The sequence below is a fragment of the Mus pahari genome, chromosome 9 (genome assembly GCF_900095145.1).
Source record: "Mus pahari chromosome 9, PAHARI_EIJ_v1.1, whole genome shotgun sequence".
Classification (NCBI taxonomy): Eukaryota; Metazoa; Chordata; class Mammalia; order Rodentia; family Muridae; genus Mus; species Mus pahari.
In genome coordinates, this window is record NC_034598.1 from 81,286,205 (window position 1) to 81,302,613 (window position 16,409).

General features: G+C 42.2%; 1 protein-coding gene across 1 annotated transcript in view; it reads right to left on the reverse strand.

Moving 5' to 3' along the window:
• Positions 1-5,225: 5,225 nt before the first annotated feature.
• Positions 5,226-16,409, reverse strand: part of Ntn4 (netrin 4) — a 112,128-nt gene continuing 100,944 nt past the window's right edge. The window contains exons 8-10 of the mRNA XM_021205039.2: positions 13,234-13,302; positions 11,157-11,327; positions 5,226-6,710 (exon numbers count right to left, since the gene is read on the reverse strand). Of these exons, the coding sequence (XP_021060698.1) occupies positions 6,574-6,710; positions 11,157-11,327; positions 13,234-13,302 (377 nt within the window). The 3' untranslated portion in view covers positions 5,226-6,573. The remainder of the gene's footprint in view (positions 6,711-11,156; positions 11,328-13,233; positions 13,303-16,409) is intronic.

Genomic DNA, 16,409 nt, shown 5'->3' on the forward strand with positions numbered 1-16,409 from the left:
AATATTAGTGACCTTACAAAGTTATTATTGTATGTGGCCAGCGGAGCCAAGCCATGTAAAGTTTAGTGTTGCATCTGACATATGATGATGGCAAAGGAGACAGCGGTTGTTATGACTGCCATGTAAAAAGGCTTTTAGGCAATGGTTACTGACTATAATAATGTAATATAAATGACTATACATGACTATCATTTTGTTGACTGGGTACTCTGTGAATGGTAAGTTGAAAAAAAATCCCATCTCAGTATGCTATAAAATCAAGTTGGCTTTTTAATTTCCCTTTTTACAGATGTATTCATTTTTATTTTACGACTATGAGCGGTACCCTAGGAAGGCAGAGGATGCTGCCAGATGCCCTGAAATTGGAGTTACAGATGGTCGGGAGGGAACCAAACTTGGGTCCTTCAAAAGAGCAGGAAGTGCTCTTAACTGCTGAGCCATCTCTGTAGCCCAGGCTTGCTAATTTTCTCATTACCATTTTCTAATGCTTCTGTGGCATTTTATCATGCATAGTGGTACCAACTCCTCAAATACAACTAACAAGAGAAGTATTAGATAGAAATACTTAATGATAAATATCCATACGTATTATATATGTCCATATATATGTATACACACACACACACATGGCTGTGTAGCTGTGAATAGTTGGCTGAATGTACCCTGAAATACTTTGCCTATGCTTATTACTAGGATGAGCCGCCTTGTTCCGTTTGAAGCCACACCTTCAGTCCGTCCTTCCCCCTTTGTCTCCTACCCTCCTCCTACCCATCTGCGGGTGACAAAGTGCCTACATTCTACAGTCCTCTCCTGTCTCACTCTGGTGCACTGCCTTCTCATTCATCTTGCAAGCAGACTTGGCCCACACAGCACACGTCACAGCTGGGAGAATTGATTTGATATGATACGCTTTCTTTCGAGTCTCACAGTAGTGTGGTCAGGATCCTTACTGACAAATGCAAGAGAGCACCTTTTCTGCCCAGATGGACCTAACAAAGCAAGGCCAAGGGGAAAGGGTGATGGTCAAAGGGAGGCTCCTACTATATTGACTTAGTATAAATCGTGTCTAGCAGAGTCGTCATTATGACAAAGACAGTAGAAAATCATGTAATCACAGAATACAATAAAGGAATACCTGGAGCCCAGAGTCTGGAGAAGGAAAACAAGAAAAAGCATAGAACTTCAATGTTCTTCTCTAAACCATGATTCAAGAGAAAGGACTGCTAAGAAAATGTCATCATTAGCATCCGTTGCTATGGATACCTTCCTGTGGATACCTTATGACACCAGAATCCTATTAAAGCTTGAGACATGAGCATTGTGAATTAGAGCACATAGGTTCAAACCCAGGCTGCACACAGTTCAGTCTCTTTGTGCCTCAGTTTCCTTACCTGGGAAATAGACACAGCAATAGTGCAGGCATCAGGAGTGTTTAGGAGAACGAAGCAAAAGTGTTACCTAGACCGCACTAAGACAAAATACTTCGTCTGTAGAGTTAAGTGACAATTTAATTATTTTAGTATTGAGTATGTGAGCTGTTGAGTGTGTGTATCGTGGCACACATTGGGAGGTTGGAGAGCAATGTGGAATCCGATCTTGCTTTCCACCTTTGTGTGGGTTCTGGGGATAAAAACTCAATTTTCAGGCCTTTGCAGAGGGCAAGTGCCTTTTACTGGCGAGACATCCTGTCTTACTTGTAAATTCTTAATTGTTATTTTTAGTTTTTGTTGTTCCCCCATCCCCACCCCCACCCCACCCCCCTTTTGTTTTTGAGACAGAATCTCTCTATGTAGCCCTGGCTGGCCTGCCTGGATCACAGAGATCTTCCTGCTTCTGCCTCCCAGGTGCTGGGATTAAAGAGGTGCACCCCACACTGAACTGGAGTCACCAGGTTTTATTCTCTACTCCTGGTAGCACCCAGGAGTTCTGAGCAGATCGCTGTGCCAAGGCTGTGAAAACTTTGCTAGTGGAAGTTGTTTTTTTTTTTTTTTTGTTTTTTGTTTTTTTGTTTTTGTTTTTTTGTTTTTGTTTCCCCTGACAAGCAAGATTCCTTATCTGGCTGCTATTTCCTCCTGTTCTGACAAAAAAAAAAAAAAATATGGTGACTTATCAAATCCTGTGGCTCTGTATCCCTTGCTCTGACTACAATGAGCGATCTCATATTTCAGAAGTAAGTGTTTGATCTAGCGCATGTTTCTGTTTTTCTCTCTCTGCATTTTTAGTTATTCAGTGTGTGTAAGCACTAGAAACCTGAGCATTTATCATTTAAAAGATTATAGGTGTCAGGCATCGTCATTCACGTTTGAATAGTACAGAAACATTTACACGTCTTGGCTGTAGCGCTTGGTTCGGGGCATCATGCTTGAGAAAGTACATCCAGACACATCCTTCTCCAAGAGAACGATTAAAAACAAGCTATCAGTCATGCGTGGCACACTCCCCCCCCCCCCCCGTTCCATTCTTATCATACCGATCTCCCTTACAAAACTGAAGCTGCTCATAAATATTTTCCTTCCAAACTGTGGGAAATAAGTTGTAACACTGGCTCTCTGATAAGGTTACATTAGAAGACGGCTTTATCATCTAAACAATGACTACAAAATCGGTGTGGTCTTGGGACCTCTGACCAGAGGCCAACGGGGGCTCACCCTTATTCTCAGGCATTCCAGGGGAGTGGCCGAGGGGCGGCCACCACGAGACATTTTCAAGGGCTCTTTTCCCACCCTTCAGCGTGCCATCTCCGACCATTTTTTTGAAAAGGATTTGTTTTGCAAGAACGTAAAGTGTCCCAAAGAACTGTTTACCCATACTAGGGCTTGCTGTTTGCTTAAGACAGCCAGATGGACAGCGCCTCTTGACTCATGGCCACATCCCCACAGATTTGACCTCATTTCACGGACACTATTAAAAGATTATCCTATTATCAAGACTTTCCATTGCATCAAATGCTAAATATTAGCAACATTCCTCTGCAGGAAAAATGATGTCAGAAGAGGGCACAGACTGTGTGGACCTCAGGCGCATCACGAGGATAGGTATGTGGAGATTGCTTAACGGCTGGCTGACTAATTAAGCCCAGCGGTTCAGGCAAGAAAGCTCTAGGGGCATAAACTTTCCCAGCAGCTCCTGAAGGATGTGCTTGGCTTCCTATGCTGCCATAGATGGAAGTTTTATTGGACTCCGTTGACTCGGTATCGAGGTGGTTATTTTGTAAAATGCTCAGAAGAGAGCAAACATACAGAATCGGGACAGTAATGGGGGGGGGGATGGGATGGAGTGGGGAGAAAAACAAGAGTTCTTTCACCCTTTCTTCTCTGTCCTCATCTGACTTCACCACTCCCCACTTTGGACCAAAGGATGCTCAGAGGATGTTGAATGCAGCAGAGGAAGAGACCGCAAATGATTTCAGGATCAAGATACTAAGAAGTCCTTATATCAAAGATTTCTTCTTAAAAGAAATTATTTTGCTTTTATTTTGTGTGCATCAGTGTTTTGCCTGCATGTGTATCTGTGTGAGGGTGTCTGCTATTGGAGTTACAGACAGTCATGAGTTGCTATGTGGGTGCTGGGAATTGAACCCCGGTCCTCTGAAAGAGCAGTCAGCGCTCTTAACCACTGAGCCATCTCTCCAGCTCCTAAAGATTTCCTTTTAATGTTGCAAGAAATGTGCCTTAAAGGGCAACTGTAAGGAGGGAAATTCTAGTCACAGAGGATCTGTGTTAGTCAGCTTGCTGTTGTGGCAAATACCTGAGACAAATACCTTAAAGGAGGAAGGGTTTACAGTAACAGAAGTTCCAATCCATGGTCACTTGGATCTGTGTTGAAGTACAACATCATGGTGGGGGTTGCAGAAGAACAAAGCACCTCAAGCCATGGTAGCCAGAAAGCAGAGAGGTCCAGGAAAGAAGGGTCTGTATCCCCAGTATCCTCCCCACCCCCCAAGGGTACCTCCCTTCCTGCCATCAGGCTCTACCACCTAAAGTTCCACCAGGGTTGATGACCAAGCCTTTAGCATGTGGGTCTTAGGTCTAGGGTCCAAAGTGTCAACAGAAATGCAAAACATATTAAAGCCCAACCATTAGGAAAATTAGATAAGATTAAACTTTTAGTCATGATTTTACTCCATTGTATTTTTTTTTTTTTTAAAAAAAAGAACAAACCACCAGTTGAATTTTAATTGTTGGGAGGGGTGAAGGCAAATCCAGCCCATGATCAGTGGAAGCAAGGCAAGTAGTGGGGTGTATATAAAGGAGAAACCGTTGTTGCCTAGAAGGACACACGTTGCTATGATGCCTTCCAGAAGTCTTAAGACGGTATACAAATCTGATAACCGTGCCCTTAGGTTGGGGGAACGGTGCTATGCTTGTTCTGAAGTTTTTTTTTTTGTTTTTTTTTTCTACTTGATGTTTCCAGTTTCATGGTCTATTTTTTTTTAAATGGCCACTGTATCTGCTGTTCTTTTTAAAAGGCAATATTTTACTGAAATGGAAAATCCTTTATCTGATGCTTACAAACTATTTTTATGGGTATGATATAGTACCCAATATGTTGTATAAGTTGCCTGAAAATTGTAAAACTAGAAACTTGCTCTTCTGGGATAGACAGGAAGATGTAAGAAGCCAAGAGACACGCTACAGGTGAAAGCCAATTTTGCAGGAATATGTATAATGTAGTCCCAATCATATAAAGGGAACACGCACACACACACACACACACACACACACACACACACACACACACGAAAGAGAGAGAGAGAGAGAGAGAGAGAGAGAGAGAGAGGAGATGACATATATACATATACACATATATATTCACGAAAATGATCTATTTTATAAATACTAAATATTAATCATTGTTAACTGAGGATGGGTGGAATAGAAATATTTTTCTCATTCTACCTTTGTGTGTGTGTGCCCACATGTGCCATGGTGCATGGTATGAAGAACCAGGGGTGAACTTTTGGGAGTCAGCCTTCAGCCTTCTCCCTTCACCATGCCGGACCTGGGAATTGAACTCGGGCTGTCAGGTTTGCTGAGTCAGTTTGTTTCTTTTATGGTGTGGGTTCTGGGACCAGACTCAGGTCATCAGGCATGTGTGGCAAATGCTTCCACACACTGAGCCCTTTCCTGGTCCCTTGAAATGAATTCCCTTCGGAATCAGATTTAAGTTCCCTTATTAAGAGAAGCTAATCTGTAGCATCATGAAGAACTGGCCAGGAGACAAAGTTCAGGAGTCCATCTGCCTTTATTACATACATGAAATATAAAAACAAAGTCACAAATACATACATATACATATACATACATATATATGTATGTATTTGTGAGTCCACAGGACCTCAGGGGAAAATATGCTCCGGATATAACTCTAAGGTTTCGGCACTGTGGTTCCTGGTTTGTAAGTTCAAGTACAGTAGAAACTGTCTGCAGCTGGGCTATGCCTGGATAAAGACGGAAGACACTGCAAAGGAGCAAGCTGGTGAACTATCACACACGCTGGGTTAGGAAACTGGTACATGTACTGTTAATACAAGGAGGAAGAAAACTGGTCCAATATTCATGTTTAAATACTAACCAAAAAAAAAAAATAGAACAAATTCTGTGTTTACAATAATTTTTGAAGTGTGTACAAGTGCCTCACAAATAAATGACCTTTTTGACATTTAAAGTCTACTTCCCCTCTATGCAAACATTTTCTACATTTTTTTCTTTTAAAGTCTTTCTCTCTCTCTCTCTCTCTCTCTCTCTCTCTCTCTCTCTCTCTCATTTCATTATGGCCAGTATCTCACAATCTAACCTCTCACTCCAAACCGAGACTTCACACGAACACTCTCCTTTTAGGCTGCGTGTCTACAGTGTTTCTCCCAGTATCTGGAGCTAACAGCATAGCTCCCTTTATCCACGGTTCCTCTCCCTCCAGAGGTGGAACTTCTGGTTCAGTAGGGTCTTCAGGCAGCCCCTCCCTCCTCTGCCTGTCAGTAGCAGTCTCCAGACTTTCACAAGTGGTAGGTAAAGTGCTTTACAGAAGGAAATACTATATATATATATATATATATACACACACACACACACACACAGAAGTCCTATTCATATCCCACACACCAACGGCCACATGCAGCACACAAGACAAGGCTCTTTTTAAGAAATGCCTTTCCTGCAAGTAGAGTTGGAGGGTGGGGGTGAGGGGTGTGTTTCCCTAAAATCTCATTAATTCCTTAAATAGCATCACACACGTATCTGAAGTCGAGAGGAGACCTTATCAGGGATACGGTCCTTAATGGATGACAGCAATATCACTATTAAAAAAATTCTCATTAACTATGGCTTTCAGAACCAGTTTCACTTAAAGCAGGTATCGGTTTGGGGGTTCTCATTCCTCTTTATGAAACATGACTGTTTTCAACACAGATCCAGAAAGCTTAGGTTAGACGAGGCCTATGCGATTGGAACATCCCCCCCCCCCTATATTTTGGCACTTAAAAAATATTCCAGTTTTATTTTGAGGTCTCTTTTTCATTAGACTTGTGTATCTGCTACCCAGAGAAGAGCCCTTGTGTGCCTAAGACCTTCAGTGCTACAGGCAGTCTCTTTTTAAGATGTGCATGACTCTCCTGCCAAGAGCCGGTTTCCAGTGCTGGACAAAGCTTTTCATATTCACAATTAATTTGCCCGTTCTTACGTCCTCGTGGCCAGCGACCAGGTACTCCAAGCCTGGAAGCACAAAGGGGATACACAAATTATAGTTTTTCGCTTTTGTTTGGTGTTTGCTTTTGTCTTTTTGAAACACGGTTTCTCCATGTAGCCCTGGTTGTCTTAGAACTTGCTCTGTAGACCAGGCAGATCTGGAAACACACAGAGATACACCAGCCTCCGCCTCCAGAGTATCATGATTAAAGGCATGCAGTATCACCACCTGGTGCACATTAAACTCTATTAAAGGAGGTACTGCGGCTTTAGCAGTTCCATACATTACTGGTTCATAGTTTTATATAGATAGTTTTTTAAGATAATCATAGATACTAAGAGATGACATTTAATATATATGATATACCATATACTGTACATGTATTATCTCATGTGACCTTGACAACGACTTGTAATTTTGTACAAGTGAGAAACTGAGGCTCAGAAGTCAGGAAGCTTGTTCAGTTTCCCCTACTAAATAGCAGCACCTTGACTCAAACTCAGAGCTGTCTGATTCTTGGCATCTGTATTGTTCTACCCCAAGTGAGAGAGGAGAGAGGGGTCAATGGGCACGTGATCTATTAATATTCCCTGGAGATCACTGTGTGTGTTTGGAAGCAGCAATTAAGAAGGACTTTACAAGCCGGGTGGTGGTGGTGGTGGTGGTGCACTTGGGAGGCAGAGGCAGATGGATCTCTGAGTTCAAGGCCAGCCTGGTCTATAGAGCAAGTTCCACAACCTAGCCTTAAGTGAGAGTCCAGGACAGCCAGTGTTACACAGAGAAATCCCATCTCGAAAAACAGAAAGCTAACAATCAAACCAAACCAAACCAAACCAAACCAAAACAAAACAAAAGGACTTTGCAAAAGTGAAGTAACTATTTGTAAAATGTTGAAAGCTACAGATGACATAGAAGGATACATAGTCTCTATACACGCTTTGAAGAATGAATATAAGTAGCTTGTTTATGAACACAATGAAAAATCTGATGAGACCTGATCACACTCATTGCTGCCCTTATAATTTAAAAACTGTTCAGGTTTAAGAGAAAAAAAAAAAAAAACTGCTAACAACCGCACAGAGACAGTCCTGTGTCTTTATGTATTAACTCAGGAAATGGCAGTATCCCACATGGTGCCAGTTTTGACATCCAGAAACAATTTTATAAAAGATAGGATTAGAAAAATAATTATGCCTATAACTTTTTAAGACAAAAAGCTGTATACTTGAACTTTTTCAATGAAAGCATTGGATGTTAAAATTCAAATAAATATCAGTTTAAATTCATGAGCCATGCGTAGTGATGTATGTCTGTTATCCCAGTTATTATGGCTACTGGGGACACTAAGGCAAGAGAATCCCAAGTCTGAGGTCACCTGGGCAAGTTATAGCAAGAATAAAAAGAAAGTAAAGAGAACTGTAGATATAGCTCAGAGGTAGGATGCTTGCATGGCTATGCATAATCACTAGTAAAACCTAATATGTGTGTGTGTGTGTGTGTGTGTGTGTGTGTCTTTGTCTGATATTTAAGTAATAAAGTTCTCTTTTTACAAATAAATAAGCATTTACAAATCCACCAGAAGTTCAGGGCTGGTGAGATGACTCAGTGGCTAAGCACAGTGGCTATTCTTACAGAGGACCCTGGTTTGATTCCCAGCAGCCACAAGACAGTTCACAACTGTTTGTAACTCCAATCCCAGGAGACCTGACACCCTCTTCAGGCCTCTGTGCACTGCATGAACATGGTGCATAGACATGCATGTAGGCAAAACATGCATACACATAAAACACAAATATATGTTTAAAAATACAAATTAAAAAAAAAGACTTGAAGATCAAGACCAGTATTTTAAATTAGTTTAAAGCTATAAGTGGAACAAATAGTACAGGAGTTTACCACTTACTGCATTGATATAAAACTAGTGATATTGAATAAACCCCTAAAGTATGGATTACCATCAAACCAAACCATAACACACAGTGTTTTCATTTACATCTCTTAGTAGTATGTGTGTGTGTATGTGTGTGTGTGTGTGTGTGTGTGTGTGTGTATAAAGGTTTATTTATGTATTTTATGTATATGATGCTCTGTCAGCCAGAAAAGGCCATCAGATCCCATTACAGAAGCTTGTGGGGGCACCTTGTAGTTGCTGGGAATTGAACCCAGGACCTCTGGAAGAGGAGCCAGTGCTCTTAACCACTGAGCCACCTCTCCAGTCCCAGTAGCACTTAATTTTTCTATCTTTTCAGTTTGATGTCTGCTTTGTTATATGTTTGAGGGCACAAAGATTTTTATCTATGAAAAAAGAAAGTGTACTTTGGGGCTAGTGTTGGTAGTCGAAGATCTAAGGTTGATACAAAATATCCAAGAGTCCCAGAGCACAGGGCTGCATGGATGGCCTGTAGAGTGCTCTCTCTCTCTCTCTCTCTCTCTCTCTCTCTCTCTCTCTCTCTCTCTCTTTTTCCTTCTCCCCCCACCCCGTTTTGGATTCTCTGTGTAGCCCCGACTGTACTGGAACTCACTTTGTAGACCAGACTGGCCTTGAACTCAGAGATCCACCTGCTTCTGCCTCCTGAGTGCTGGGATTAAAGGTGTGCACTTAGAAAGCTCCTTTTCAAAGGCAGTTGGGGAGACAAGTTGAGGCGTAGGTAAGGTTTCAGAGTTTTCTTATCAGTATCTTTGGTTTTAGTCACTGAACTTGTAAAAATGGAAAAACAAAAACAAACCGAAACAGTGTCTGGTTTTGCTTTGGCAGCTTCCAGATTTTTCTTCAAAGCAAGTAAACATGTTTTCAAGAATTCTTTGAATAATTGTGCTTGTGTTTTCAATTGTAATGAACTCAGTTGGTTCTCTGACTCTGGCACGGACTTGAGTAGGAAATAGAGCTCACTTCCTGGAGGGTGGCGCAGATGGCCGGGGCTTGGTTTTTAATGTCATTCGACAAAACTGGATTAGCCTCTCTCTGCCAATCTCTCTCTCTCTCTCTCTCTCTCTCTCTCTCTCTCTCATCTCCTTTTGCCAAGATAATAGAAAATTGCTCATAAGCTCTCTCAAGCACAGATCATTGGAAAACAGAATTTAAATGAATGACTCTGTTTCCTGTATTCAAAAATCCAAGGTTTTATTTATTCTTTGGAACTATTTATTTTTACAATTAAGAAAGTTTCCCTTCTATCTTATTGAAATTTAAATGAAATTAAGTGAAATAAACATCAGAGGGATGAAAGTACAACAACATTAGTTAACTTGAGAAAACATTATTATTATTATTTAATTTTGCTGTTTAAATGTTCAGATTAAGGGGATATTTTATTTGTAGTTTTCTCTGTTATCCGTTTCTTTTCTTTCATTAATTAAGAGCTCTTATTAACATAGCTGTAGTTTTCTGGCTCATAAGGGGAATAAATTAGACCCAGAATATAAATGATCCACCTGTCTCAGTGGCATCCTACAACACAGAGGAGTACTCCATACACAGGAAATCATAAAAGGCAGGAAGAGGGAAGAAGGCTTTTTAGAAGTATTTGTTTTCCCAGAGCCTGTTATTGATTGTTATGTTAGTATTATTTGAGTGCTAACGCTGAATGGGTGTTGGAGGGACTATGATAAAAAAGCTAAATCCTGCTTTCAAATTTAGCAAGGGATCAGAGAAGCAGCTGAGGACACAGTCCATGAGGTGGGCATTTACACGTAGGATAGGTCAGCAGAGCTCTTACACATCCCCATGGAAGGTTGTCATGGGAGAATCCTGTCCCGGCTGGCCCTACATTCTGAGAGGACCACTGTCAGAGGACTTTGTAAAGTCGTGGAAGACTGGACTCCTAAGGGGCCGTAAGAACTCACCTATGACCACTATCACCACCATCTCTGCCTTATAGCTTTAAGGTTCAAATCAAATCTCTCTCCATTCCAGGTCTCACCAAGATTGTATTCAAATCATTTCCCCGGCTGCTTCTCATTTCCAACCAGAACGATCATCCGATGGGAAGCAATGTGATGAAAACTGGAGAGTTGTTTTTCTCTCCAGGAGAAACAGATGCTTCTCATGCAACAGTAGAAGGGGTTTCAGTGTTATTTGCACAGATGGGCTTTTGCACTGGCGCTTCCTTTGGGAACAGGTTCTCATGTAATAGGACCTAGCTTTCCAATAACGCACAGAGTAGTAGATAAGCTCTTGGAAGTGCGGTCAAAGCTGCGGGCACCTGGAACCAATCTGAGGCTTCTCTTTCAGGACACGAAGTATTATATTGCTGGATTTCTAAATACTTTCCTTTTATGGAGCACATGGAGGAGATTTTGGGGCAGGGGGGGGGATATATTTTAATGCTAGTTCAAAGAATTCCTTTTGGAGTTTACCCAGTGTTCATAAGGGAAAAGGAGAGATGCTTTTATGGAGGTTTGGAGGATATAACATAAGACAGCCACTGTGCAGAAGTAAGGGTCACAGGATGGAAAGTCTAACTAGTGCTCACCTGGATTGAGGATTGGACAGGTGCAGCCTCTGTTAGTCCAGGACTCTGGGTATAGCGTTCTCTTGCCTCGTAAGATCTTCAGTTTGGTGGACTGTAAGACTTTCTTAATCTTCACATTGACCTCGGCGTGGGAGCCTTTGTCGTGGGCTGATAAGATCTTGATTTTTAACACTGTAACGACAGAATTCCAAACTTTTAAAAAAAAAAAAGCATACAGATTTCATGTTTTCTGTTGAAATTGGAACTATTTGAATAGTCATTTCCAAGTGTGAGGGAAGGGTGAATTGATGATAGTCAGGATACAGAAGTCTGCTTTTAAGATCAGGAGGCTCATTCACCTTTGCAGTGATTTAATCTCATTTTCATTTTATTTTCTCTTTATTGGGAAATTTCAACCTTCACCCCCTCCAATATTACGACTCTGGAAAGACATCAACCATCACCTACCACAGATACAATTTTAAGTATATTCAGCTGAGCCAAGCATGGTAGCACACACCTTAATTCCAGCACTTGGGAGGCAGAGGTGGGCAGATCTCTATGAGTTCAAGGCCAGCCTGGTGTACAGCGAGAGTTTCAGGACAGCCAGAGCTACACAGAGAAACATTGACCCAGAAAGGAAAAAAAAAAAAAATCAAAACAAAAAAGTGTATTGATATATTGAATCTACAGAGAGAGAAAAATAGAAAGTAGAACTATTGTCCAGGTTTTAATTTAGATTCTGTTCCTATTATACTTCTTTTGTTGACTGTGTATGATATTATGACAGGGAATAAAATGCTTTGGCCGAGTATATCCTACATCACTCTATAGAGGTTATGTAACATTATTGCTTATTTACTGTTCTTTCGAGTGCAATCCAAGCTGACTAGGTGAGGTCAACTGTCCTCCTACGTGCTGGGAAGGCTGTAGGTGCTCTTTTCACTTGACTTATTTTAAAACTTATTTATTTTGACTTTGTGTGTGAGTGTTTGCCTGCAGGTGTGTTTGTATGTATGTATGTGCACCACATGTGTGCCTCGTGCCCAGGGAGGCCAGAAGAAAGCATCAGATCCCCTCCTTGAGGTAGAGAAGCAGACAGTTCAATTGCTTTTTGATTGATCAAAGAAGAGCCAACAGCCAATGGTTGGGCAGAGAGGGGGGGGCGGGGCTTCTAGGTTCCCGGAAGAAGAAATACAGGGAGGAGAAAGAAAGGATATCATGGAGAAGGGAGTAGGAAGGACCATGCTGGGAAGGAACAGGAAGGAGTAAAGGCCAAAATGTAGGTACGAGAAGGGATGTAGCCCCCAGGAAGGCTGCCCAGAGCATCTTGGGCAGCAAAGATAAGGGGGCTGCCCAGAAGGAGCCAGAGCAATAAGATATAGATTTAAGAGGTGTTAAGTCAGGAATGCTGGCTGTGTGCAGGGAGGTTTAGAAGTGCTCAGCCATTGAGCTAGTCAAGGCATAACAAAAGTAGCTGGCCTGTATGTGTGTGTGTGTGTGTGTGTGTGTGTGTGTGTGTGTGTCTGTCTGTCTGTCTGTCTGTCTGTCTCTCATTCGAGAATTCAGAGAGTTCTTGGGCATGTCCATCATGTGTGAGACCCGCCAGGAGCCAAAGCAGTTAACGAATTCATTGCTCTACAGAGTAATACACTATGAATCTGAAGATAGTAATTAGAGAAACTCTATTTTCCTTCTCCCATATGCTATCCATTTTTTGTGTGTTTGAATGTTAGAATATTTAGTGATATTGGGAAACAGGCCTAGGTGAATCACCAATCTTTTGTTTTGATTTTTGGAGACAGAGTTTCTCTGGGTAGCCCTGGCTGTCCTGGAACTCCATCTATAGACCAGGCTGGCCTCACACACACACACACACACACACACAGATCCATCCACCTGCCTCTGCCTCCTGAGTGCAGGGATTAAAGGCCTACGCCACCACCAATTTTAATGAATGCCTCATACACAGCCTTCTTCCCATTGCCCAAGCGTCTGATGCATTATGGAATTACATCATCTAGGCACCTCGTTTCCTTTGAAACCTCTGTTCGTAGTCTGAATAGAGACTACCCAAGCTTCAAGGGTTCACACTCACCATAGGAATACTTCATCCCACAGAAGGCCTTGGGGTTTCCTAACACCTGTTCCTTACACTCACATTTACCTACAAAAAGCAAATGAAAGATTGTGTTATGGAGAGGAGGGGTGCAAATCTTCGAAACAGCTTACTCCTTCCTTGGTTCATATAGCAAGTGGGAGGATTATGCAGTTGTGAAGATGATTTAATAGAAGTAAAATCTTTTTTTTAAATGCAATTACTGTCTGATAAAATACGGAAGATAAAAATCAACATCAAATTCCAATGACAAAGTGATGTTTTGATAAATATAGTCTCCTGTCAACACTCTATGTTAACATATCAGAACAGCTAAAAGCATAAACCTACAGAAAAGTAACTTAAGTATATGAAATATCCAGTTAATTAAAATGCCAAGGAAAATCAAATGCAATACTTGGTAGTCCATTGGAGGTAGTTGGATACCATATGAGAGGTAATTGGATACCATATGATGTGCTAGGGTGTGGTGATGTCCTTCAGAACTCATAAGTATGAGCAAGATATGACTCTTGCCTAAGGCTTGCAATTTGTTAAGTCAAAGGGTGTGTATAAAAAGTGACTAAGTAGCCTATGATAGAAGTCCAACATGCTTAGGTGGCAGGGTTCTGAGTTTGGGAAGACGAGAAAAGCCTTCATGGCTGGAGAAAGATCTAGGAATGGTCTTTTATAAAAACATGGGGTAGTTTCTTCCAACCCTTGAACTCATCTACTAGAACTGGCACGTGAGAGAACTGCCAGGCCCCGGAGAAGACTTTCAAAACACCTTTGAACAAAAATGAACTTAAAAGTCAAGTTTTCAGTTAACGACAGAGGACTGTGATATCCCTAACAGAAACAGGAGCATTATTAGGGGGATATTTCGGGACTTGAGAGTTTTAAAGGCTTTAGTGGCAATTCGTCTATCTAGTTTGTTGTTCTAATAGACGTAGAGTGATAGCTTTCGGAAGGGAGAAACAGCTGAAATCAGACCTCAGGAAGAACAACAATTAGTGGGGCACCAGAGATGTTGGGAAACAGACGTAGGTGGTGGAGTTGTTGTTAGGTAGTCTCTCTTCCAGCTTTGCCTCTGGAGCCATGCACTTTATCATGCGTAGACCACTGATGTATGGTGGTTTGGCCTCCATAATTCCATGTGTTTGAATGCTGGACCATAGTGGGGCCTATTAGGAGGTGTGGCCTTATTGGAGGAGGTGTGGCCTTATTGGAGGAGGTGTGGCCTTGTTGGAGGACGTGTGTCACTGTGTAGGTGGGCTTTGAGGCCTCTTATGCTAAGGCTCCGCCCAGTGTGGGAGACAGTCTCCTCCTGGCTGCCTTCAGAGCAAGATGCAGAACTCTCAACTCCTCCAGCACCATGTCTGCCTGCACGCTGTCATGCTTCTCACTATAATGATAACGGACTGAACCTCTGAAACTGAAAGCCAGCCCCAATTCAATGTTTCCCTCTCTAAGAGTTGCCTTGGTCACAGTCTCTCTTCATAGCAATAAAACCGTAACGAAGACAAGTTTCCGGAGACAGAGAAGATATTGGATTGGCTTTTAGGGTGAGTGAGAAAGGGTAGCTTCCTATAGCAAAATTGACTGGCACTAACCCAGAAGTATCAGGAAAGAGGGAAAATGGATCTGGTCAGGCCAAAATGACGGTGGTCTAGGATAAGGAGGATGGAGTGCATCAGAGAAGACCGACAAAACATCTGGGCAGAATCTGGGCCAACCCAGTGAGAGTGGCGTAGAAAACTCTGGCACATCAGCTATAGCAACCCATGCAGAAAAGAACATAAGATTTGCAAGTGTAAGACCCCTAGTAGAATTAAATGGTGAGAAGGAGAAGTTAAAGGTGCTTACAGCATGCCATTGTGATTTGTTTATCATCGAAAACACAGCAGAGGGACTCATTCCAAGTGGCGGTAGATGAGTGGCCCACGGACTTTGAAAGCTGCATTGAAGCAGGGCGAGTGCTAGCTTCCATACCACCATAAAACCTAATGGAGTTATGAGTGAACCCACCATTCCTCACTGCAAAGCTCTCTTGTTAGACTTTTTGGGGGCACACACAAGTCTGTCATGTGAAGGTCTGTCTTTGGCTGCCTGACAATACCCTTTCTTCACATGCTTAAGGAGTTCAAGCATTAACATGCATTGGCCAAGCTGGGTTCTGTGGGGGAATTTATGTTGTTGTCTCAGCTACTCAGAGAGCTGAGCCCAGGGGACTGTTTCCCAGGAGTTCCCGCCCAGCCTGGACAGATCGTGAGAGCCAATCTCAGAGAACAATATTTTGCATTTGTCAGGGTTTAAGAAATCTGGAAATGGAAAAGGTCTGTTGGGTTACAGTAGGTGGCTGGAACATTTTGAAAGACGAACATTGCTCACAGCTTTCTGGTACTAGTTAAAGCCAGGTTCGTCATTCAGGAAGTCAGAATTCACATCTGTTTGTTGTTGATGTTGTTGTTGTTGTTGTTTTTCTACCTCACAAATGGTAGAAATGGCAGAGTAGAGGACTGAGAATGAGCTCAGCTGTAGAACTCTTTGCCTAGTGTGTACATGGCTCAGGGTTTCCATCTCTGGCACTAAGGAAGGTGGGAGAAAGAGAAAGGGAGGGAGGGAAAGAAGGAGGAGGAGGAGGAGGAGGCGGAGGAGGAGAGGAAGAAGAGAGATAGATTAAGTTTACTTTGTGACAAATACCAATTTTTGGCATATTACTTTGTAGCTATGGTTGGAAGCTTTTAATGGTGTTTAGGTAAGCAGCTTGATTGGAAGAGGGATGGGCATTTTAAGTGCTTAAGAACCTGGCTGTCACATTTGTTGAGGAAAGGGACCCAGGAACACTGAGCTACACTACACCCAAAGGGAACGTGGAAGCAGAGCTGTCTTCCTCCCTCAGGAACTCATCCAGATGGTTCCCAGAGGCTCCCTGGGGACATTCGGGGCCTGACAGCTGTGGGACACTTTATGTGCTCACTGGGCATGCTGCCAGCTCCCTGATAGCATGCACAATGGGCTCAGTGGATGTCCTGGAGTCCAAATGACCTGATTATTACAGATTTGGTGGAGCAAGCAGTTACAGATTAGAAGTCATTGTTGTAGCAAAGTAGAGGACAGCTTTCAGAGTGGCTAAAGTGATAAAATACAGACTAAATACCCTGAAGGCCAAAAAT